Raw genomic sequence first — 25,184 nt, forward strand, 5'->3', positions numbered from 1 at the left:
ACAGGCCACTAAATACCCTGGTTTAAATGAAGATATGGATTTACAATCTACAGGCCACTAAATACCCTGGTTTAAATGAAGATATGGATTTACAAACTACAGGTCACTAAATACCCTGGTTTAAATGAAGATATGGATTTACAAACTACAGGCCACTAAATACCCTGGTTTAAATGAAGATATGGATTTACAATCTACAGGCCACTAAATACCCTGGTTTAAATGAAGATATGGATTTACAAACTACAGGTCACTAAATACCCTGGTTTAAATGAAGATATGGATTTACAAACTACAGGCCACTAAATACCCTGGTTTAAATGAAGATATGGATTTACAAACTACAGGCCACTAAGTACCCTGGTTTAAATGAAGATATGGATTTACAAACTACAGGCCACTAAGTACCCTGGTTTAAATGAAGATATGGATTTACAAACTACAGGCCACTAAATACCCTGGTTTAAATGAAGATATGGATTTACAATCTACAGGCCACTAAATACCCTGGTTTAAATGAAGATATGGATTTACAAACTACAGGCCACTAAGTACCCTGGTTTAAATGAAGATATGGATTTACAAACTACAGGCCACTAAATACCCTGGTTTAAATGAAGATATGGATTTACAAACTACAGGCCACTAATTACCCTGGTTTAAATGAAGATATGGATTTACAAACTACAGGTCACTAAATACCCTGGTTTAAATGAAGATATGGATTTACAAACTACAGGCCACTAAATACCCTGGTTTAAATGAAGATATGGATTTACAAACTACAGGCCACTAAGTACCCTGGTTTAAATGAAGATATGGATTTACAAACTACAGGCCACTAAATACCCTGGTTTAAATGAAGATATGGATTTACAAACTACAGGCCACTAAATACCCTGGTTTAAATGAAGATATGGATTTACAAACTACAGGCCACTAAATACCCTGGTTTAAATGAAGATATGGATTTACAAACTACAGGCCACTAAGTACCCTGGTTTAAATGAAGATATGGATTTACAAACTACAGGCCACTAAATACCCTGGTTTAAATGAAGATATGGATTTACAAACTACAGGCCACTAAATACCCTGGTTTAAATGAAGATATGGATTTAGGCCACTAAGTACCCTGGTTTAAATGACGATATGGATTTACAAACTACAGGCCACTAAGTACCCTGGTTTAAATGAAGATATGGATTTACAAACTACAGGCCACTAAGTACCCTGGTTTAAATGAAGATATGGATTTACAAACTACAGGCCACTAAATACCCTGGTTTAAATGAAGATATGGATTTACAATCTACAGGCCACTAAATACCCTGGTTTAAATGAAGATATGGATTTACAAACTACAGGCCACTAAATACCCTGGTTTAAATGAAGATATGGATTTACAAACTACAGGCCACTAAATACCCTGGTTTAAATGAAGATATGGATTTACAAACTACAGGCCACTAAGTACCCTGGTTTAAATGAAGATATGGATTTACAAACTACAGGCCACTAAATACCCTGGTTTAAATGAAGATATGGATTTACAATCTACAGGCCACTAAATACCCTGGTTTAAATGAAGATATGGATTTACAAACTACAGGCCACTAAGTACCCTGGTTTAAATGAAGATATGGATTTACAAACTACAGGCCACTAAGTACCCTGGTTTAAATGAAGATATGGATTTACAAACTACAGGCCACTAAATACCCTGGTTTAAATGAAGATATGGATTTACAAACTACAGGCCACTAAATACCCTGGTTTAAATGAAGATATGGATTTACAATCTACAGGCCACTAAATACCCTGGTTTAAATGAAGATATGGATTTACAAACTACAGGCCACTAAATACCCTGGTTTAAATGAAGATATGGATTTACAAACTACAGGCCACTAAATACCCTGGTTTAAATGAAGATATGGATTTACAAACTACAGGCCACTAAGTACCCTGGTTTAAATGAAGATATGGATTTACAAACTACAGGCCACTAAATACCCTGGTTTAAATGAAGATATGGATTTACAAACTACAGGCCACTAAGTACCCTGGTTTAAATGAAGATATGGATTTACAAACTACAGGTCACTAAATACCCTGGTTTAAATGAAGATATGGATTTACAAACTACAGGCCACTAAATACCCTGGTTTAAATGAAGATATGGATTTACAAACTACAGGCCACTAAATACCCTGGTTTAAATGAAGATATGGATTTACTTCTATCTTGGAGTTGTATTTTTATGATAACATAGCTACAGTATTTCACCTTTTAATGTGTATAGTATTGCTTACTAGGTGAGTCCAATCAATTGTGTAACCACTCCCTCTTCCAATTAGGGCTGATTGAAAAGCTGTTCAAAAGAGGACATTGTGTTCCTCTTTATTTGTTCTCCCTGACGAAGGCCATGCAGCCGAAACGCGTCGGTTTTTAAAAACTTTGTTTATATTGAACAAGCCATAATAATAAAGGCATTTTAATTAATTATATGAAGAGTGGGCCTCCTTTCTTTTTGATGACCAATTTACCCCTTTTACCAAAGAGCCCCTTCTATCTACCAAAATGTACTATTGTGTACCTTAGTAGCGCTTCCCACAATAATATTGTTCATTAACTAAGTTTGTACGTTAATCGTTAATTTAGACGCTCACACTCACACACAACACACACACACTCCTCCAGCACACACAACACACACACTCTCCTCCAGCACACACAACACACACACTCTCCTCCAGCACACACAACACACACACTCTCCTCCAGCACACACAACACACATACTCTCACCCAGCACACACAACACACATACTCTCATCCAGCACACACAACACACACACTCTCATCCAGCACACACAACACACACACTCTCATCCCGACAATCAAAATTCAGCCGGCATCCCATACAGCGAAGACCGCATCGGTCACTAAAGGTCACAGTAGGGTCACTCTAAAGGTCACAGTAGGGTCACTCTAAAGGTCACAGTAGGGTCACTCTAAAGGTCAGTGGTCAGTAACTCACAGAAGACTTTGAGCTGTGTGATGGCCTCTCCAACCCCGGCAGGGCCAGCAGTGACCTGGCAGTAGAAGGGCAGCTGGTCCTCCACCGCCACGGGGGAGATGTTCAGAGAGAAGTCCTTTCCCATGGTCACTCTGTCGGACAGACGTGTCCCCTCATCACTCTTCCCCTCGCCGCCCGACACGGAGCGGAACGCAACACGCTTCCTGGTGCCACCCTCCTCCTGGTGAGGGGAAGAGGAGAGAGGGGGAGAGGGAGGAGGAAGGAGAGGGAAAGAGAGGTAAGTCTACACCTGTTGTATTTGGCGCATGTGACAAATACAATTTGATTTGATTTGGGTATTTAGTATTCTACAGTATACTACTGAATTCTATAGTAAGCACTGTAGTATTATATAGTAAACTGTAGTATTTTTTAAATGTGGGAAGCCAGGAGTAAAGTAGTAGGAGACTTACAATGAACCACTCTACGATGTTCTTCGGGGAGGGAGGGATTTTGAAGGTGCAGGGCAGAATGGCTGACTCTCCCTTGATCACCTCCACCTTGGGAGTCACTGTCACTGTCACTGTCACAACGGCCCAGCACACTGCAGAGAGAGAGAGAGAGAGGGAGAATGAGAAAGAGAAAGAGGGAGGGAGAGGGAGAGAGAGGGAGAGGGGGAGGTGATGATTAGTTATTGAGGCACTTTCACATTATTATGTTGAGTTTAAATGCACACGTTTTTATGTCAAACCTATTATTATATAAAAATGAGTCTAAAACAAAATAGGAAAGTTCAAACAGCAGAAGATAAGATCAGAGAATGTTTGCTGATGGGAAAGACGAGGGGGCCACCAAAGGGTGTAACGTTAAACACACATGCCACACACTGTTCAACACTCCATACCAAAGATGTGTGTGTGGCATGATACGATGTGTGTGTGGCATGATCTCTAGTGTATTCTCTCTTTTTACACACACACACACACACACACACACACACACACACACACACACACACACACACACAGAGAGACACACAGAGACCAGTCAGGGAAAGAAGGAGAGAGCGATTGATGAGGGAAAGATTGGAGGGAGGTAAATAGATGGTGTGGATTCCAGCTGTGGAGTTGAGTCCAGATTGTCTGTCCTTTAACTGAACCTACCAGCTCCTGTAACTAAATGAAGCCTACAGATGTGTGTGTATGGGTGTGTGTGTGTCTGTGTTTGCATAAAGCCCTGAGCTTCTGATTGTTTCTAAAGAAAGGTAAAAAAGCTAAGACAGCTGAGTGGCGTCCAGGCAGGTCTTTATCAGTGCTGGAGCACACCTTTTCCTGTGATGCCCCAGACAGATAACACACACAGAGAAACAAACAGACAGACAACAGCAAGAGGCAGCAGTCTGTGACAAACCCCAAACACACCTTATACTCACTGAGAGACACAAAATCACACACTGAGAAAAACACTGTCTTTCTAAACATGGTACAGGGACAACACGTCATTCTGGGATTGTGCCATTATAGTATTCTAGTATTGAAGAGGTACATCTTCAAGGACCCCACAAGGCCTTGTCGGGTGCATCTCCATGTATGAAAACCACTGTACTGTCGCGTATGAAATGAAGATGGGCCATTTTCATAGTAATGAACAAACAGCCTGACAGACGGTTATTTAGGACAGAGTAGAACACAATGGGTAGAATATAGAAGGACACTCTAAGTCAGAAAGAACAGAGTGGCCTTTCTGGCAGGCAGCTCAGTGGAGTCTACTTTCAACTGGACCATTAGGATGCACACAGTGTCTTAGATATCAATGAGAGGAGGGGAGAGAGAGAAGGGACAGAGAATGGTTCCTGGGGGGATAGTGACAGTGGGGAGGTCTCTCCCTGCTACCATTCTCCACTCTGCTCCCCAGCAGGCAGTAACAGTGGGGAGGTCTCTCCCTGCTACCATTCTCCACTCTGCTCCACAGCAGACAGTAACAGTAGGGAGGTCTCTCCCTGCTACCATTCTCCACTCTGCTCCCCAGAAGACAGTAACAGTGGGGAGGTCTCTCCCTGCTACCATTCTCCACTCTGCTCCACAGCAGGCAGTAACAGTGGGGAGGTCGCAGTTGACCCTACGCTGTAGTGTTCCACACACACAGACAGCTTGTAGCATAATCAGCCAGGGGAGATCTTTACTGAATACACTTACACACATGACTGCAAAATATCATCAAATCAAATTGTATTTGTCACAAGCGCCGAATACAACAGGTGTAGACATTTCAGTAAAATGCTTACTTACAAGCCCTGAACCAACCATGCATTTTTAAGCAAAATAAGTGTTAAAGTATTTACTAAATAAACCGGTACAGAGTCAACGTGCGGGGGTACAGGTTAGTCGAGGTAATATGTACATGTACACACTTAGACGAGGTACGATCACAAATATCCTACCAACGGGTCATCAGAAAGCGTTATATCCTATGTTTCACGGAATCGTGATTGAATGACGCTGCACCGGCAAGATAGAACAGCACAGTAAGACGAGGGGAGGCGGTCTGTGCATATTTGTAAACAACAGCTGGTGCACGAAATCTAAGGAAGTCTCTATATTTTGCTAACCTGAGAGTATAGAGTATATTCTGATAAATTGCAGGCCACACTACTTGCCTAAAGAGTTTTCAGCTATACTTTTCATGGCTGTTTATTTACCACCACAGACAGATGCTGGCACTAAGACCGCACTCAGTCAGCTGTGTAAGGAAATAAGCAAACAGGAAACCACTCACCCAGAGGTGGCGCTCCTAGTGGCCAGAGACTTTAATGCAGGGAACTTAAATTAGTTCTACCAAATTTCTATCAACATGTTAAATGTGCAACCAGAGGGGAAAAAATATATAGATCACCTGTACTCCACACACGGAGACACGTACAAAGCTCTCCCTCGGTGAAGCTCTCCCTTGGTAAATCCGACCACAACTCTATCCTCCTGATTCCTGCTTACAAGCTCAAATTAAAGCAGGAAGCACCAGTGACTCGGTCTATAAAAAAGTGGTCAGATGAAGCAGATGCTGAACTACAGGACTGTTTTGCTTCACAGACTGGAACATGTTCCGGGATTCTTCTGATTGCATTGAGGAGTACACCACATCAGTCCCTGGCTTTATCAGTAAGTGCATTGGGGACGTCGTCCCCACAGTGACTGTATGTACATACCCCAACCAGAAGCCATGGATTACAGGCAACATTCGCACTGAGCTAAAGGGTAGAGCTGCCGCTTTAAAGGTGCGGGACTCTAACCCGGAAGCTTACAAGAAATCCTGCTATGCCCTGCGACAAACCATCAAACAGGAAAAGCGTCAATACAGGGCTAAGATTGAATCATACTACACTGGCTCCGACGCTCATCGGATGTGGCAGGGCTTGCAAACTATTACAGACTACAAAGCGAAGCACAGCCGCGAGCTGCCCAGCCTACCAGACGAGCTAAATCACTTCTATGCTCGCTTCGAGGCAAGCAACACTGAGGCATGCATGAGAGCATCAGCTGTTCCGGACGACTGTGTGATCACGCTCTCCGTAGCCGACGTGAGTAAGACCTTTAAACAGGTCAACATGCACAAGGCCGCGGGGCCAGACGGATTACCAGGACGTGTACTCCGGGCATGTGCTGACCAACTGGCAGGTGTCTTCACTGACATTTTCAACATATCCCTGATTGAGTCTGTAATACCAACATGTCATACCAGGCGGTGATACAACCAGTCAGGTGGCTCTGAGGACCAATGCCAAATCTTTTCAGTCTCCTGAGTGGGAATGTGCTTCTCCACTGAGAGAGTGGAGGAAAACGTCTTCACATACAGAGAGTGGAGGATTACGTGTTCACATACAGAGAGTGGAGGAAAACGTCTTCACATACAGAGAGTGGAGGAAAACGTCTTCACATACAGAGAGTGGAGGAAAACGTCTTCACATACAGAGAGTGGAGGAACGCGTCTTCACATACAGAGAGTGGAGGAACGCGTGTTCACATACAGAGAGTGGAGGAAAACGTCTTCACATACAGAGAGTGGAGGAAAACGTCTTCACATACAGAGAGTGGAGGAAAACGTCTTCACATACAGAGAGTGGAGGAAAACGTCTTCACATACAGAGAGTGGAGGAAAACGTCTTCACATACAGAGAGTGGAGGAAAACGTCTTCACATACAGAGAGTGGAGGAAAACGTCTTCACATACAGAGAGTGGAAAACGTCTTCACATACAGAGAGTGGAGGAAAACGTCTTCACATACAGAGAGTGGAGGAACGCGTGTTCACATACAGAGAGTGGAGGAACGCGTGTTCACATACAGAGAGTGGAGGAACGCGTGTTCACATACAGAGAGTGGAGGAACGCGTGTTCACATACAGAGAGTGGAGGAAAACGTCTTCACATACAGAGAGTGGAGGAAAACGTCTTCACATACAGAGAGTGGAGGAAAACGTCTTCACATACAGAGAGTGGAGGAAAACGTCTTCACATACAGAGAGTGGAGGAACGCGTGTTCACATACAGAGAGTGGAGGAACGCGTGTTCACATACAGAGAGTGGAGGAACGCGTGTTCACATACAGAGAGTGGAGGAACGCGTGTTCACATACAGAGAGTGGAGGAAAACGTGTTCACATACAGAGAGTGGAGGATTACGTCTTCACATACAGAGAGTGGAGGAACGTGTGTTCACATACAGAGAGTGGAGGAAAACGTCTTCACATACAGAGAGTGGAGGAACGCGTGTTCACATACAGAGAGTGGAGGAAAACGTCTTCACATACAGAGAGTGGAGGAAAACGTCTTCACATACAGAGAGTGGAGGAAAACGTCTTCACATACAGAGAGTGGAGGAACGCGTGTTCACATACAGAGAGTGGAGGAAAACGTCTTCACATACAGAGAGTGGAGGAAAACGTCTTCACATACAGAGAGTGGAGGAAAACGTCTTTACATACAGAGAGTGGAGGAAAACGTCTTCACATACAGAGAGTGGAGGAAAACGTCTTCACATACAGAGAGTGGAGGAACGCGTGTTCACATACAGAGAGTGGAGGAAAACGTCTTCACATACAGAGAGTGGAAAACGTCTTCACATACAGAGAGTGGAGGAAAACGTCTTCACATACAGAGAGTGGAGGAACGCGTGTTCACATACAGAGAGTGGAGGAACGCGTGTTCACATACAGAGAGTGGAGGAACGCGTGTTCACATACAGAGAGTGGAGGAACGCGTGTTCACATACAGAGAGTGGAGGAACGCGTGTTCACATACAGAGAGTGGAGGAACGCGTGTTCACATACAGAGAGTGGAGGAAAACGTGTTCACATACAGAGAGTGGAGGATTACGTCTTCACATACAGAGAGTGGAGGAACGCGTGTTCACATACAGAGAGTGGAGGAAAACGTCTTCACATACAGAGAGTGGAGGAACGCGTGTTCACATACAGAGAGTGGAGGAAAACGTCTTCACATACAGAGAGTGGAGGAACGCGTGTTCACATACAGAGAGTGGAGGAACGCGTGTTCACATACAGAGAGTGGAGGAACGCGTGTTCACATACAGAGAGTGGAGGAACGCGTGTTCACATACAGAGAGTGGAGGAACGCGTGTTCACATACAGAGAGTGGAGGAACGCATGTTCACATACAGAGAGTGGAGGAACGCGTGTTCACATACAGAGAGTGGAGGAACGCGTGTTCACATACAGAGAGTGGAGGAAAACGTCTTCACATACAGAGAGTGGAGGAAAACGTCTTCACATACAGAGAGTGGAGGAACGCGTGTTCACATACAGAGAGTGGAGGAACGCGTGTTTACATACAGAGAGTGGAGGAACGCGTGTTCACATACAGAGAGTGGAGGAACGCGTTTTCACATACAGAGAGTGGAGGACCGCGTGTCACATACAGAGAGTGGAGGAACGCGTTTTCACATACAGAGAGTGGAGGAACGCGTTTTCACATACAGAGAGTGGAGGAACGCGTGTCACATACAGAGAGTGGAGGAACGCGTGTCACATACAGAGAGTGGAGGAACGCGTGTTCACATACAGAGAGTGGAGGAACGCGTGTTCACATACAGAGAGTGGAGGAACGCGTGTTCACATACAGAGAGTGGAGGAACGCGTGTTCACATACAGAGAGTGGAGGAACGCGTGTTCACATACAGAGAGTGGAGGAAAACGTGTTCACATACAGAGAGTGGAGGATTACGTCTTCACATACAGAGAGTGGAGGAACGTGTGTTCACATACAGAGAGTGGAGGAAAACGTCTTCACATACAGAGAGTGGAGGAACGCGTGTTCACATACAGAGAGTGGAGGAAAACGTCTTCACATACAGAGAGTGGAGGAAAACGTCTTCACATACAGAGAGTGGAGGAAAACGTCTTCACATACAGAGAGTGGAGGAACGCGTGTTCACATACAGAGAGTGGAGGAAAACGTCTTCACATACAGAGAGTGGAGGAAAACGTCTTCACATACAGAGAGTGGAGGAAAACGTCTTTACATACAGAGAGTGGAGGAAAACGTCTTCACATACAGAGAGTGGAGGAAAACGTCTTCACATACAGAGAGTGGAGGAACGCGTGTTCACATACAGAGAGTGGAGGAAAACGTCTTCACATACAGAGAGTGGAAAACGTCTTCACATACAGAGAGTGGAGGAAAACGTCTTCACATACAGAGAGTGGAGGAACGCGTGTTCACATACAGAGAGTGGAGGAACGCGTGTTCACATACAGAGAGTGGAGGAACGCGTGTTCACATACAGAGAGTGGAGGAACGCGTGTTCACATACAGAGAGTGGAGGAACGCGTGTTCACATACAGAGAGTGGAGGAACGCGTGTTCACATACAGAGAGTGGAGGAAAACGTGTTCACATACAGAGAGTGGAGGATTACGTCTTCACATACAGAGAGTGGAGGAACGCGTGTTCACATACAGAGAGTGGAGGAAAACGTCTTCACATACAGAGAGTGGAGGAACGCGTGTTCACATACAGAGAGTGGAGGAAAACGTCTTCACATACAGAGAGTGGAGGAACGCGTGTTCACATACAGAGAGTGGAGGAACGCGTGTTCACATACAGAGAGTGGAGGAACGCGTGTTCACATACAGAGAGTGGAGGAACGCGTGTTCACATACAGAGAGTGGAGGAACGCGTGTTCACATACAGAGAGTGGAGGAACGCATGTTCACATACAGAGAGTGGAGGAACGCGTGTTCACATACAGAGAGTGGAGGAACGCGTGTTCACATACAGAGAGTGGAGGAAAACGTCTTCACATACAGAGAGTGGAGGAAAACGTCTTCACATACAGAGAGTGGAGGAACGCGTGTTCACATACAGAGAGTGGAGGAACGCGTGTTTACATACAGAGAGTGGAGGAACGCGTGTTCACATACAGAGAGTGGAGGAACGCGTTTTCACATACAGAGAGTGGAGGACCGCGTGTCACATACAGAGAGTGGAGGAACGCGTTTTCACATACAGAGAGTGGAGGAACGCGTTTTCACATACAGAGAGTGGAGGAACGCGTGTCACATACAGAGAGTGGAGGAACGCGTGTCACATACAGAGAGTGGAGGAACGCGTGTTCACATACAGAGAGTGGAGGAACGCGTGTTCACATACAGAGAGTGGAGGAACGCGTGTTCACATACAGAGAGTGGAGGAACGCGTGTTCACATACAGAGAGTGGAGGAACGCGTGTTCACATACAGAGAGTGGAGGAAAACGTCTTCACATACAGAGAGTGGAGGAAAACGTCTTCACATACAGAGAGTGGAGGAACGCGTGTTCACATACAGAGAGTGGAGGAACGCGTGTTCACATACAGAGAGTGGAGGAACGCGTGTTCACATACAGAGAGTGGAGGAAAACGTGTTCACATACAGAGAGTGGAGGATTACGTCTTCACATACAGAGAGTGGAGGAACGCGTGTTCACATACAGAGAGTGGAGGAACGCGTTTTCACATACAGAGAGTGGAGGAACGCGTGTCACATACAGAGAGTGGAGGAACGCGTGTCACATACAGAGAGTGGAGGAACGCGTGTTCACATACAGAGAGTGGAGGAACGCGTTTTCACATACAGAGAGTGGAGGAACGCGTGTCACATACAGAGAGTGGAGGAACGCGTTTTCACATACAGAGAGTGGAGGAACGCGTGTTCACATACAGAGAGTGGAGGAACGCGTGTTCACATACAGAGAGTGGAGGAACGCGTGTTCACACACAGAGAGTGGAGGAACGCGTGTCACATACAGAGAGTGGAGGAACGCGTGTTCACATACAGAGTGGAGGAAAATGTCTTCACATACAGAGAGTGGATATACAGTATGAAAAATGATCTGTGTGTGTGTGTGTGTGTGTGTGTGTGTGTGTGTGTGTGTGTGTAAAAAGAGAGAATACACTAGAGAGATAAATACTGCAGGCACACTGCTGATGTTGTGTAGTGTGCAGTGAACTTGGACAGGACCAGATTTGGGCATACTATTTTCAATTCATATAAGTATTAGCCTGTGGGAAAAGCTAGTTGGGTGTGTGGGTGGAGTTTTGGGAATATGGCTCCTGTTTGGTAGTGGTAATAAGGAGAGAGTTGGGGATGAAAGGATGATGTTGGTGTTTTAGAGAGACAGAGAGAGGAGTTAAAATTAAAGGAAAAATCACCCAGAACCTGAAATAACCCCTGGAATGGATAAAATATCACTCAGAGATGCACAAATACGACATAACATAAAGAAAAAAAACATTGTGAGAAAGAGAGAGAGAGAGAGAGAGAGAGGGAGAGAGAGAGAGAGTTACGTTGCAGTGTGTGTGTGAGAGATTCCTCCAGGGTCAGACACCAAGACCCAATGTGACCCACACACTGCAGATAGAGGTCAGTGGTCAATCCATTTTAGAAATTCTCAGAAGAGATCTCTTTCTCTCTCTCTCTCCCCTACCTTCCTCTCTCTCACTCCCCTACCTCCCTCTCTCCTTCCCTCTCTCTCGCTCCCCTCTTTCTCTCTCTTGCTCCCCTACCTCCCTCTCTCTCACTCCCCTACCTCCCTCTCTCACTCCCCTACCTCCCTCTCTCTCACTCCCCTACCTCCCTCTCTCTCACTCCCCTACCTCCCTCTCTCTCACTCCCCTACCTCCCTCTCTCTCACTCCCCTACCTCCCTCTCTCTCACTCCCCTACCTCCCCCTCTCTCACTCTCCTCCCTCCCTCTCTCTCACTCCCCTACCTCCCTCTCTCACTCCCCTACCTCCCTCTCTCTCACTCCCCTACCTCCCTCTCTCTCGCTCCCCTACCTCCCTCTCTCTCGCTCCCCTACCTCCCTCTCTCTCTCTCTCTCCCACTCTCTCTGCATGTCTAACTGGGAAGCGTGACCCTGTCTGAAGTGGTATGTTGTTGGCTGAAAAGTGTAGAAGTAGATAAAAACTTATTTGGCAACCCTGGTCTCATGCTATGACAAGGGTTTGAAGGGAGAAGTAGACTAAAATAACGCTATACGTATGAGGTAACACCAACAACGCTGCTGACGAAGTGAGAGAGAAGGAATGAGCACATGAATTAGATATGTCAGGAACCCTTACGCTATGCTCTTCAGTAGCTATTAGTGTCTAGAAGAATGGGATTGATTGTCATGGGAAGAATACACAGGTAGTGTCAATGTGGGCTTGGGACTGTCACACCTAGCCAGCATGCCTCTCTCCTGTCTCTCTTCTCTCTTTACTCTCTGTCTTTATGTCCTTCTCCAACCCCACCCCCAAGTCCCTCCATCCCTATCACCTCTCCTTCCCACTGGACAAAAACTGGTTGAACACTGTTTCCACTTCATTTTAGCAACAACAAAAATATATATATATTTGATGACTTTGAATCAATGTGGAAAACTGATTGGATTTGCAAAAAGTCATTGATAAAAGGGATATTTTTATTTATTTCAATTTTTTCACCTAAATCCAATGACAGGGTGACATATGTTGTTGATTTCACGTTGAATTCATGTTAGTTGATAACTCAACCAAATGTAAATCAAAACTAGATTGTTGAACTGACGTCTGTACCCAGTGATTCTCTCTCCCTGCCAGGTCAAATACAGTCCGGTCTGATCAATGTAACTTAACCCTTGTGTTTTACCCATGAGGCAGCTGGGCAGACAGAGAGGCAATTATGGAGTAATTAGTGACTCCTTGAACCAATCTGATCCCACAGCAGGAGCTCAAAAGAGTGTGTGTGGTGTGTGTGTGTGTGTGTGTGTGTGTGTGTGTGTGTGTGTGTGTGTGTGTGTTTTGGAGGGCGAGGGGCGTGCGTGGTTGTTTTTTAGTGTGTGTGCGAGGGGAGTGGGGTCTGTCTGTGTGAGTGGGCGGGTGGGGTGTGTGTGTGGGAGGGGAAGTGGGGAGGTTAACTGCATGGGGGTCCCATTAACTGACGTGGGGTAGATAATCCGATTTACAGAAAACAAAGAGAAAGTGTGTGTGTGGTGTGGTGGACAGATGGGAACTAGACGCTCTGACTGTGGCCCACAGACACACTGACTGACATGGAGAACACACACACACACACACACACACACACACACACACACACACACACACACACACACACACACACACACACACACACACACACACACACACACACACACACACACACACACACACAAAGCATGCAGTATTGATGAGCAACATAAGCTACACGAGTGGTGCTAGAACAACTGTGTTATTCAGTTAACAGTACATCTGACTAACATAGCACTGGCTTACGCACACACATGCACACACACACACACACACAAACACACCAACACACACGCACAAACGCACACACGCCGCACACACACAGCAGGAGCGGGAGCCCCTCATTATGAAGGAACCAGCAGGATCCCCTCCTCAACCCTTTCTCTTCTTCTCTTGTTTCTTTTTATTTCTCTCTCTCTCGTTCCCTTATTGTCTCCATACCTACTGTCGTATTCTGGACATCAAACTGAGTTTTTCATTCCCCCTGCCTGCCTACTGCTCGGACTTTCCTGCTTTCATCCCTCTCTCTCAAACAGCATCTGAACACCCACAGGGCATCCTGTCTCTACTATCTCTCCCTATGTGTGAACGTGTGTATGAGTGTGTTTCTCAGTCACTATTCATAAGGCCTTTCTCTCTCATTGGCTCCAAAATGGACCTACTCACTGATAACTGTTAATGGACCTACTCACTGATAACTGTTAATGTGGCATTACTGTCTGTCCCACTTTTTTGCAATTTTGTTGTGTTACATCCTGAATTACAAATTGATCTACACACAATAACTCATAATGGCAAAAAATAATTTTGTTTCGAGAACATTTCAGAAATTAATAAAAAAAATTGGAGCTGGAATATCTTGAGTCAATAAGTATTCAGCCCCTTTGTTATGGCAAACCTAAATAAGTTCAGGAGTAAACATGTGCTTAACAAATCGCATAATAAGTTGCATGTACTCATTCCTCGTTCAATAATAGTGGATAATATGATTTTTGAATGGCTACCCCATATCTGTACCCCACATATACAATTATCTGTAAGGTCCTTTCATTGAGTAATGCATTTCAAACACAGATTCAACCACAAAGACCAGGGAGGTTTTCAATGCCTCGCAAAGAAGGGCATTTTTGAATTCAGGCTGTAACAACCAAATGTGAAATGAGTCGATGGGCATTGTAGCATATACGATACAGCAGGATGATTAATGATGTGTGTGATACAGATTTAGGTATGTAATATATACATTAAGGTGTTGGTGGGAGAGAACAGCTGAATCCTAATGGTTCAGTCAAACTGGCATCCCATACTGATGTGTCATATAGAACGTATAACATACAGGGTGTTTCTCAATATGCATATTACCGTGCTCCACGCTCTCATGCTCCGATAGCATTCTCTGAGGACGGTCTCTTGAGTACGGTCTTGTGAGGACGAGAGTGTGGAGAACACATATAACATTACATTTGAGAAGTACTCACAGTCCCCCTACTGTATTACCTCACGCTGCACCTCCCCAATTCACTGAACCTTCTTCCAGCCAGAACAATGGCAACAATAGAGACTAAACAAGATATACACAAAGCAAACATTTTAGTTCATAACTATAAGCTAGCTATATGTGAATAGTAATAATGTAGCTAACTAGATAGTTTAACAGGCAAAAACTAATGTTTTGCAAAGTGGATGTCAATTCTTCTTCTGTAGCCAGCTAACAATTATTTGTGGCTAACTGGCTAGCTAACAGTAGTAGCTAGCCAGTTAGCCCTATTGACTCATAATAGTCTTGTGATCATTGATACGTAGGCAGGGAAACATGCCAAAATTAACAGCATTTATTTATAAACATATCAAGAGAAAATATTGTAGTCAGGCAACATACGAGATGTCAAACGGGAACATTTCATTCCGAGTGTATTTTTTCTCGATTCAGCTGAAATAATGGCCACCATCGATTGCATAAATTTTTAATGGTTGCGTCATATTTCATTACATACTTTCCATTGAAGCTTGCATCGATGCATGCTTCAACATTTGTACAAACGGAATACACATTAGAGAAGTGCCCTCCGTGCTCCGTTTCGCATACTTTGATTTGAACTCATACTCCGACCCTCCCTTGCTCCAATTTGCGTTTGCGTGCTCGGAGCACAGTACTTCTGACTGGCTGTGTATGAAAACCCCTGATAAAGTGGACACAGCTAGACAACCAAAGAGCAATGTGAAATGGAGAAGAGAGGAAGGTCAATGTGTGTGTGTGTGTTTGTTTGTGGTGTATGTGTGTATGTGTGTGTGTGTGTGTGTGTGTGTGTGTGTGCGTGTGCATGTCAGTCAATCCTTGACACTAACAGGATTAGTTGTGTTGTGCTTTGCCGTTGGTTTGGCAAAACAAACACTGTCTCACAACCTCAATGATACACACACACACACACACACATCATTGAGACACACACACAAATCACATTGAAATGTCAGCACCTCAACCTCAGGTAGTATATATTCTAGTGCAGGAGAAATGATTTCACAAGGCAGCAGGACCATTACTGCAATGATCGCCACGCTCTGTTGTTGTGATGGAAACTATCGCCATGGTGATGGTGTTACTGACCCATGGGGGTCATCATTATGGGATGTCTATGACAGAGGTGTGGCAGTGTTCCCCGTGACATTTACACTGACACAGTAAACAGTCAAACCTCCATAGAGACCAGAGAGATACTCACTGTGATGGGAATTCACTCTGAAAATAACTCAACTATTTATCTATCATTATTCTACTATTTGCAGAAAATGTACCACAAAAATGCCTGTGGAACAATACTAGTAGCACTAGTGTCAACTGTAGTATCCTGTCCTGCATATCAACCAGCCGGCTCTATTCACGCTCATATTTGGAATAGCTGAGTGCATAAGAAGCCTGGTGGGCTATGTGGGCTCCCAGTGTGTGTGTGTGTGTGTGTGTGTGTGTGTGTGTGTGTGTGTGTGTGTGTGTGTGTGTGTGTGTGTGTGTGTGTGGTGGAGTGGGTCAGGCTGCCTGTGTGTGTGTGTGTGTGGTGGAGTGGGTCAGGCTGCCAGTGTCAGGGTGGGTCTTTGTAAGATCTGGCGTCCGTCAACACTACCGTGATGAGACAAGAACAGGTGCAGCTCAGGAACAACAGCTGCTGGCACACACACACAAACACACATGCAGACACACACAAACACACACGCAGACACACACAAACACGCTAGCTTACAAAGGGAGCCACAGACAGACAGACAGACAGACAGAGAGAGAGAGAGAATAGAGGAAAGAGATGGATGTGGAAAAAGAAGTGAAACTACATGGTTACAAGCTTAATATAACAGAGACAGGAAACTAGCCACGGATACAGGCAGAGACGAACGAAGAACAACACGGAAAAGTGGAAATATGTTCGTTGGGCCGACTACTTTCTCATTCAAAGATCCTGAATATTGAGCAGATATCACCCTTAGGGAATGCATTGCTGTGATGTCAAACTAAGTGGTGACCTTTGGGGGAACACATTGATATGTATCAGATGCTAATGAAGAGATCTGACATTTACCCATGAACTAAGATGAAAGAGAGGAGAGCCAAAGAGACGGAGGGATGAGATGGGATGGATGGAGAGGGGGAGAGAGATGGAGGGTTTTAGGGAGGGAGAAAGCGGGAGAGAGGGGTGGGTAGGAGGGTGGGGGATAAAGCCGCCCAACATTGGGGTCCAGTGGGAGGGAAGCGGTAGATGGGATATAGGAGGGAATGAGGGAGGTGGGTTGTCTAAATTTGAGGGAGAAGAGGAAGACGGATAAAAGGCAGATATACAGGCCAGGTCAGCTTTGGGAGTGAGGGTAGGAGGAGGAGTTGGGGAGGAGGAGGCGCTGGGGAGGATGTGGAGTTAGAGAGGAGGAGGGGCTGGGAGGGGTAAACATATAGGATGATAAATCTCCTGTGCCATCAGGGAGGTCTGTGTTGTTTTAATGTCTCGATGGAGAGGGTGTCTGACCGACTGTCACTCCTAAACTATGTGGGACGTCTAAACACCAAAAGTATGTCTGTCTAGATTCTAAACCTCCTGGTGCTGAGCTGTGGTGAGAGATACAGGGACACCACATAGTCAACTAGAAGTTCATCTTAAATCAACTGAGGTACTTCCATCCAGCATACTGTTGTCACAAGACACTTAACAAATCAGTTTAAACTTAAACATAAGAGATTCTGTTTCTCACTGATTTCACTAGTAGTCATTACTGTCCTCAGTGTATTCTAAACTAGGCTCTTTAATGGACATAATAACAGAATACGATTCCCTAGCAAGATACAATGATACTGGCAGGAACCAATTAAAGTAACCTTAGAACAGGCCAGCAGACTAAAATAGGCTTCTGTCTCCAGTCTCTATCATAAGTCCCTTCAGTCATGACTTGTGGTTGATTCTGATGATCTATTGTTGAAAGAGATGATATCTAGCAGCCATCCATTTTGATTCAAACATCCTCCGACCTTATCAAGGGTCACATTACAGCTGTTGTTCTAATGGGGTGTCTGCCTGGGTTGTTTTCATATGGTTGGTGGCTGTGTTAGGGTTTAGGGTGTGTGTGTGTCTGTGTGTGTGTCTGTGTCTGTGTGTGTGTCTGTGTCTGTGTCTGTGTCTGTGTCTGTGTCTGTGTGTGTGTGTGTGTGTGTGTGTGTGTGTGTGTGTGTGTCCTGTCCCGGATGTAGATGCCACAGGGCACCCCTACACCATTGCTTCCGGAGGTGGTACAGACTGGCTGTCTGGTACAATACAACCTGAAGAATGCCAGCTCACACCTGTGCCACCCTCACACATACTGTCTTTGTGCAAACTGGAAACCGCATATCCTGAGGCTGCATTTACTGGAAATCGTAGGAAAACGCTACCGAAGTTTTATCAACACATCTCCTGTGCTACTCGCTCATCGAGCACTCTTGACCATCGCTACTCCCCCTTCCGGGATGGCTACAAGGCCCTCCCCCGCCCTCCCTTCGGCAAATCAGATCACGCCTCCATTCTGCTCCTTCCCTCCTATAAGCAGAAACTTAAACAGGAAGCACCCGTGATAAGGACTGTTCAACATTGGTCTGACCAATGGGAATCTATGCTTCAAGATTGTTTTGATCACGCAGACTGGGATATGTATTGAAGTATACACTGACTCGATGACTGAGTTCATCAGGAAGTACATAGAGGACGTTGTTCCCACTGTGACAATTACAACTTATCCAAACCAAAAACCATGGATAGATGGCAGCATTCGCACAAAACATCCTAAGCCGCGTCTTCAGAGCATGTGCAGACCAGCTGGCTGGAATCTTTACATGCATATTCAATCTCTCCCTATCCCAGTCTGTTGCCCCCACTTGCTTCAAGATGCCCACCATTGTTCCTGTACCCAAGAAAGTGAGGGTATCTGAACTAAATGACTATCACCCCGTAGCACTCACTTCTATCATAATAAAGTGTTTTGAGAGGCTAGTTAAGGATCATATCACCTCAACCTTACCCAACACCCACAAAAATGGGCATACCGCCCTAACAGATCCGAGGATGATGCAATCGCCATCGCAGTGCACACTGCCCTATCCCATCTGGACAAGAGTAATACCTATGTAAGAATGATGTTCATCGACTACAGCTCAGCATTCAACACCATAGTGCCCTCCAAGCCCATCACTATGCTCGGGCCCTGAGTCTGAACCCCGCCTTGTGCAACTGAGTCCTGGACTTCCTGACAGGCCAACACCAGGCTGTGAAGGTAGCCAACAACAACTCCACTGATCCTCAACACGGGTGCCCCACATGGGTGCATGCTCAGCCCTCTCCTGTACTCCCTTTTCACCATGATTACGAGGCCACGTACGTCTCCAAATCAATCATTAAGTTTGCAGACGACACAACAGCCAATAGAGCCACAGCCTGTTCACCCTGCTACCATCAAAAATCAATCAAATCAAATGTTTTTTGTCACATGTGCCGAACACAACAAGTGCAGACTTTACCGTGAAATGCTTACTTACGAGCCCTTTACAACAATGCAGTTAAAAAGTAAGAAAATTAACAAATAGATAAAAGAAAATAGTAACACAATAAAATAACAATAACAAGGCTATATACAGGCTATATATAAGATACCGAGTCCGTGTACTGGGGCACGAGGTCGTTGCGGAGATTGATTGAGTTAATATGTACATGTAGGTTTGGTTAGGTACTGATTGATTGAGTTAATATGTACATGTAGGTTTGGTTAGGTACTGATTGAGTTAATATGTACATGTAGGTTTGGTTAGGTGATTGATTGATTGAGTTAATATGTACATGTAGGTTTGGTTAGGTACTGATTGATTGAGTTAATATGTACATGTAGGTTTGGTTAGGTACTGATTGAGTTAATATGTACATGTAGGTTTGGTTAGGTACTGATTGATTGAGTTAATATGTACATGTAGGTTTGGTTAGGTACTGATTGATTGAGTTAATATGTACATGTAGGTTTGGTTAGGTGATTGATTGAGTTAATATGTACATGTAGGTTTGGTTAGGTACTGATTGATTGAGTTAATATGTACATGTAGGTTTGGTTAGGTGATTGATTGAGTTAATATGTACATGTAGGTTTGGTTAGGTACTGATTGATTGAGTTAATATGTACATGTAGGTTTGGTTAGGTGATTGATTGAGTTAATATGTACATGTAGGTTTGGTTAGGTACTGATTGATTGAGTTAATATGTACATGTAGGTTTGGTTAGGTGATTGATTGAGTTAATATGTACATGTAGGTTTGGTTAGGTACTGATTGATTGAGTTAATATGTACATGTAGGTTTGGTTAGGTACTGATTGATTGAGTTAATATGTACATGTAGGTTTGGTTAGGTGATTGATTGAGTTAATATGTACATGTAGGTTTGGTTAGGTACTGATTGATTGAGTTAATATGTACATGTAGGTTTGGTTAGGTGATTGATTGAGTTAATATGTACATGTAGGTTTGGTTAGGTGATTGATTGAGTTAATATGTACATGCAGGTTTGGTTAGGTGATTGATTGAGTTAATATGTACATGTAGGTTTGGTTAGGTACTGATTGATTGAGTTAATATGTACACATCTACTGCATCTTGCCTATGCCGCTCTGTACCATCACTCATTCATATATCTTTATGTACATATTCTTTATCCCTTTACACTTGTGTGTATAAGGTAATAGTTTTGGAATGGTTAGTTAGATTACTCGTTGGTTATTACTGCATTGTCGGAACTAGAAGCACAAGCATTTCGATACACTCGCATTAACATCTGCTAACCATGTGTATGTGACAAATACATTTGATTTGATTTGATATTTGACATGTAGGTTTGGTTAGGTGATTGATTGAGTTAATATGTACATGCAGGTTTGGTTAGGTATTGATTGATTGAGGTAATATGTACATGTAGGTTTGGTTAGGTATTGATTGAGGTAATATGTACATGTAGATAGGATAGGAAAGCAGAAAGTCTGGGTAGCCGTTTAATTAACTCTAGAAGGTGGAGAAAGTACAGACTGAAAAGCAGCTTCTATCTCCAGGCCATCCAACTGTTAAATAGCCACCACCAGCCGGCCTCCGCCCAGTACCCTGCCCTGAACTTAGTCACTGTTACTGGCCCACGACCACCCGGTACTCTACCCTGCACCTTACAGACTATGTACAGAGTCATTGAGCACTGGTCACTTTAATCATGTTTACATACTGTTTTAGCCACTTCATACGTACATTCTGTATTCTAGTCAAGGCTCATCCTATATAACTACTGCTGTACACACCTTTTCTATTCATATACTGTCTATAATGTCTATACACACCATTATATATATTTATATTCTGGACTCTCTGACATTGCTCGTTCTGTTATTTCTTAATTCCTTTCATTTCATTTGGGGGATTTGTGTGTATTGTTTTGTATTGTTAGGTATTACTGCACTGTTGGAGCTAGAAACATAAGCATTTCACTGCACCTGTGATAACATTTGATTTGATTTGACCCACACACTCTCAGTCATTTAGTCAGATTTCAGGTTCTAGTTTCAGTCTAAGCAGTCCTCCAACGAGAGGGGATCGTAGCTCACTGGTCCCTGGTATAAACAAGGTTGTGAAAGGCTGGGTTTCTACACTACATGTTGGCCACAGCTGCTGAAGGTCAGGTGGGTTTAACAGACTTGTGTCTAAGAGGAACCAGAGGCCCGGTGTTTTATTTGACCATTCAGCTTATTTACCGTCAAGGGCTTGTTCACTGAGCACGCACGCACACACACACACACACGGACACACACACGGACACACACACACACACACACACACACACACACACACACACACACACACACACACACACACACACACACACACACACACACACACACACACACACACACACACACACACACACACAGCTTCTGTTTGACCACATGTCTGGATGGGCAGGGAATTGAGTGTGTGTGTGTGTATGTGATGATTCAGAGGATGTGAGCTGACGTTCTCCACTGAATCAAACAGGACAGGTTGTTAAAAGTATGGACGCATCCACAATCTACTGGGCTATAAATGCATTACTTATCCTACTTCTCAATGATACAGATATCAGTATGAGAATCCATATATCCTACTCTGTTATGCCATAAAACACTACTCTCAGAGTCCCCCTCCAAAGCTCAATGACTCACCAACAATTTCTGTATGTTCACCTGTGTCAAGGGGCCTGCTGTGCTGTGCTGTGCTTTGAGGGTACTTTACCCTGAGTGTACAGCCTTAGATACATCACAGCCTATGGTGTGTGTGTACATTCTCTGTCTCTCTCTAGGGTTCTGGGTCAAAGTTTAGGGCCCTTGGACAAACAGTGTGAAGTGGGATACAAGGTCAGCTCAGCTCGGCACTTTTGTCTCACAAGACATTCCGCCTCGCCACTCCAGTTGTCTTGGCGACGGGGTCAGGAGTCGAACTCATTCAGTGGGAGGCTTGGTTAGGCCTGTCTGGCTGTACTTTGGAACAGGGGTAGGAGAGGGGGAGACAGGGCGGGAGGAAACTAGAGATGGAGATTATGATGATACAGATGGTAGTGGCGATAAAATGTTTTGTTCATTGGGACAGAGTTAACTTCTACTTACTAAATAAACTGACTTTTAAATCTACGAGTCAAGAATTGCCCCTGCTTCCCCACAGTGGCAAGAAAAAACATGTTTAGAATAAGGTTTTAGAGAGAGGAAGTGCTCTCTCTAACCAGATTAAGGGGTAAAGAAATAAGGCAATAGGCTTGGCTGCTGTAGGAAAATGGGTTTGAAATGTCTGTGATTTACTACCAATACATTTAGCTGGTACTCTCATCTATTAAGCGTTACAGTGTAAAATGTAACACATCTTTCAGAGAGAATATCAGGAAGGTCATTAATAAAGCTAAATTATTTGACAGAATCTGGTTCCAGTATATATCGGTCTATTAAAAGAGTGTTAGTGAGGAAATGGCCATCCATCGCCCAGCCTGGATATGAGACCTTGAATGTCTGTGCTGCTGTATATAACAAAGGGAAACAGTGAGTGAGACAGCCTAAACAGTAAATTACATTTGGATTTGGCTGAAAATAAAAAGTAGAATTTCATTACTGTCCCCATCAAAGAAATACAAAGCAGAGGAGAGACAACCAATTACTGGAAGCTCTCTGTCTCCTAGCGCCCAGCACCCATTTTCAGAGAAACTCAATTTGAGCCTGCTCGTGTGTGTATGCCTAAAAAATGTCATAAAAAAATGAGAGAGTGAGAGGGGAACCCAATCAGTGGGTGTCACTAAAGAGACAGAGATGAGAAAAGGTGTTAATATTTAATGTTTGGGGCCAAAATCTGCCCCCCTCCTCCCATCCCTCTCTCCCCCCTCCTCCCATCCCTCTCTCCCCCCAGGCACTCCAATTATGAATCCTGTCTTCTTTCCCCCGACTTTCCCAATTTCTCTTTCCCCATGAAAGGCAGCCCAGGGCCAAAATGAAGTTTGGAACAGAGGGGTGAGAGAGGAGAGGGGTGGGGAGGAGGGGGTTTCATTTGAAAGCTAAAGGAGGGGAGGGGCTCTGTAGGAGTAGCAGTAGGTGGTACAGTACAGAGAAATGGGCAAGAAGAAGATGAACACGCTAGAGTGCAAAGTGAGTAGGGAGGTGTGAAAGAGAGGGGGGTGAGGATGGACAGATGAGTTCATGAACGAGAGAAGGGGGAAAGAGGAAAGACCCTCACAGAGGGGGAGGTGAACAGAGGGAGAGAGGAAAGACCCTCACAGAGGGGGAGGTAGAGCGAGGGAGAGAGGAAAGACCCTCACAGAGGGGGAGAGAGGGAGAGAGAGGGAGAGAGGAAAGACCCTCACAGAGGGGGAGGTAAAGAGAGGGAGAGAGGAAAGACCCTCACAGAGGGGGAGGTAAAGAGAGGGAGAGAGAGGGAGAGAGGAAAGACCCTCACAGAGGGGGAGGTAGCGAGGGAGAGAGGAAAGACCCTCACAGAGGGGGAGGTAAAGAGAGGGAGAGAGAGGGAGAGAGGAAAGACCCTCACAGAGGGGGAGGTAGAGAGAGGGAGAGAGGAAAGACCCTCACAGAGGGGGAGGTAAAGAGAGGGAGCGAGAGGGAGAGAGGAAAGACCCTTACATAGGGGGAGGTAGAGAGAGGGAGAGAGGAAAGACCCTCACAGAGGGGGAGGTAGAGAGAGGGAGAGAGAGGGAGAGAGGAAAGACCCTCACAGAGGGGGAGGTAGAGAGAGGGAGAGAGAGGAAGAGAGGAAAGACCCTCACAGAGGGGGAGGTAGAGAGAGGGAGAGAGGAAAGACCCTCACAGAGGGGGAGGTAAAGAGAGGGAGAGAGGAAAGACCCTCACAGAGGGGAGGTAGAGAGAAGGAGAGAGGAAAGACCCTCACAGAGGGGGAGGTAAAGAGAGGGAAAGAGGAAAGACCCTCACAGAGGGGGAGGTAAAGAGAGGGAGAGAGAGGGAGAGAGGAAAGACCCTCACAGAGGGGGAGGTAGAGAGAGGGAGAGAGGAAAGACCCTCACAGAGGAGGAGGTAAAGAGAGGGAGAGAGGAAAGACCCTCACAGAGGGGGAGGTAAAGAGAGGGAGAGAGAGGGAGAGAGGAAAGACCCTCACAGAGGGGGAGGTAAAGAGAGGGAGAGAGAGGGAGAGAGGAAAGACCCTCACAGAGGGGGAGGTAGAGAGAGGGAGAGAGGAAAGACCCTCACAGAGGAGGAGGTAAAGAGAGGGAGAGAGGAAAGACCCTCACAGAGGGGGAGGTAAAGAGAGGGAGAGAGAGGGAGAGAGGAAAGACCCTCACAGAGGGGGAGGTAAAGAGAGGGAGAGAGAGGGAGAGAGGAAAGACCCTCAGAGGGGGAGGTAGAGAGAGGGAGAGAGGAAAGACCCTCACAGAGGGGGAGGTAGAGAGAGGGAGAGAGGAAAGACCCTCACAGAGGGGGAGGTAAAGAGAGGGAGAGAGGAAATACCCTCACAGAGGGGGAGGTAGAGAGAGGGAGAGAGGAAAGACCCTCACAGAGGGGGAGGTAGAGAGAGGGAGAGAGGAAAGACCCTCACAGAGGAGGAGGTAAAGAGAGGGAGAG

The 25,184-nt window shown here is 45.1% G+C and overlaps 1 protein-coding gene across 2 annotated transcripts in view; it reads right to left on the reverse strand.

Annotated features, from left to right (window-relative positions):
* The window catches only part of bcam (basal cell adhesion molecule (Lutheran blood group)), a 99,490-nt gene that overhangs the window by 31,231 nt on the left and 43,075 nt on the right, over positions 1 to 25,184 (reverse strand). For both annotated transcript variants that reach the window (XM_036942444.1, XM_036942438.1), the window contains exons 2-3: positions 3,496 to 3,626; positions 3,044 to 3,263 (exon numbers count right to left, since the gene is read on the reverse strand). In XM_036942444.1, the coding sequence (XP_036798339.1) occupies positions 3,044 to 3,263; positions 3,496 to 3,626 (351 nt within the window). The remainder of the gene's footprint in view (positions 1 to 3,043; positions 3,264 to 3,495; positions 3,627 to 25,184) is intronic.

This window comes from Oncorhynchus mykiss, chromosome 2 (genome assembly GCF_013265735.2).
Source record: "Oncorhynchus mykiss isolate Arlee chromosome 2, USDA_OmykA_1.1, whole genome shotgun sequence".
In the NCBI taxonomy this organism is placed as follows: Eukaryota; Metazoa; Chordata; class Actinopteri; order Salmoniformes; family Salmonidae; genus Oncorhynchus; species Oncorhynchus mykiss.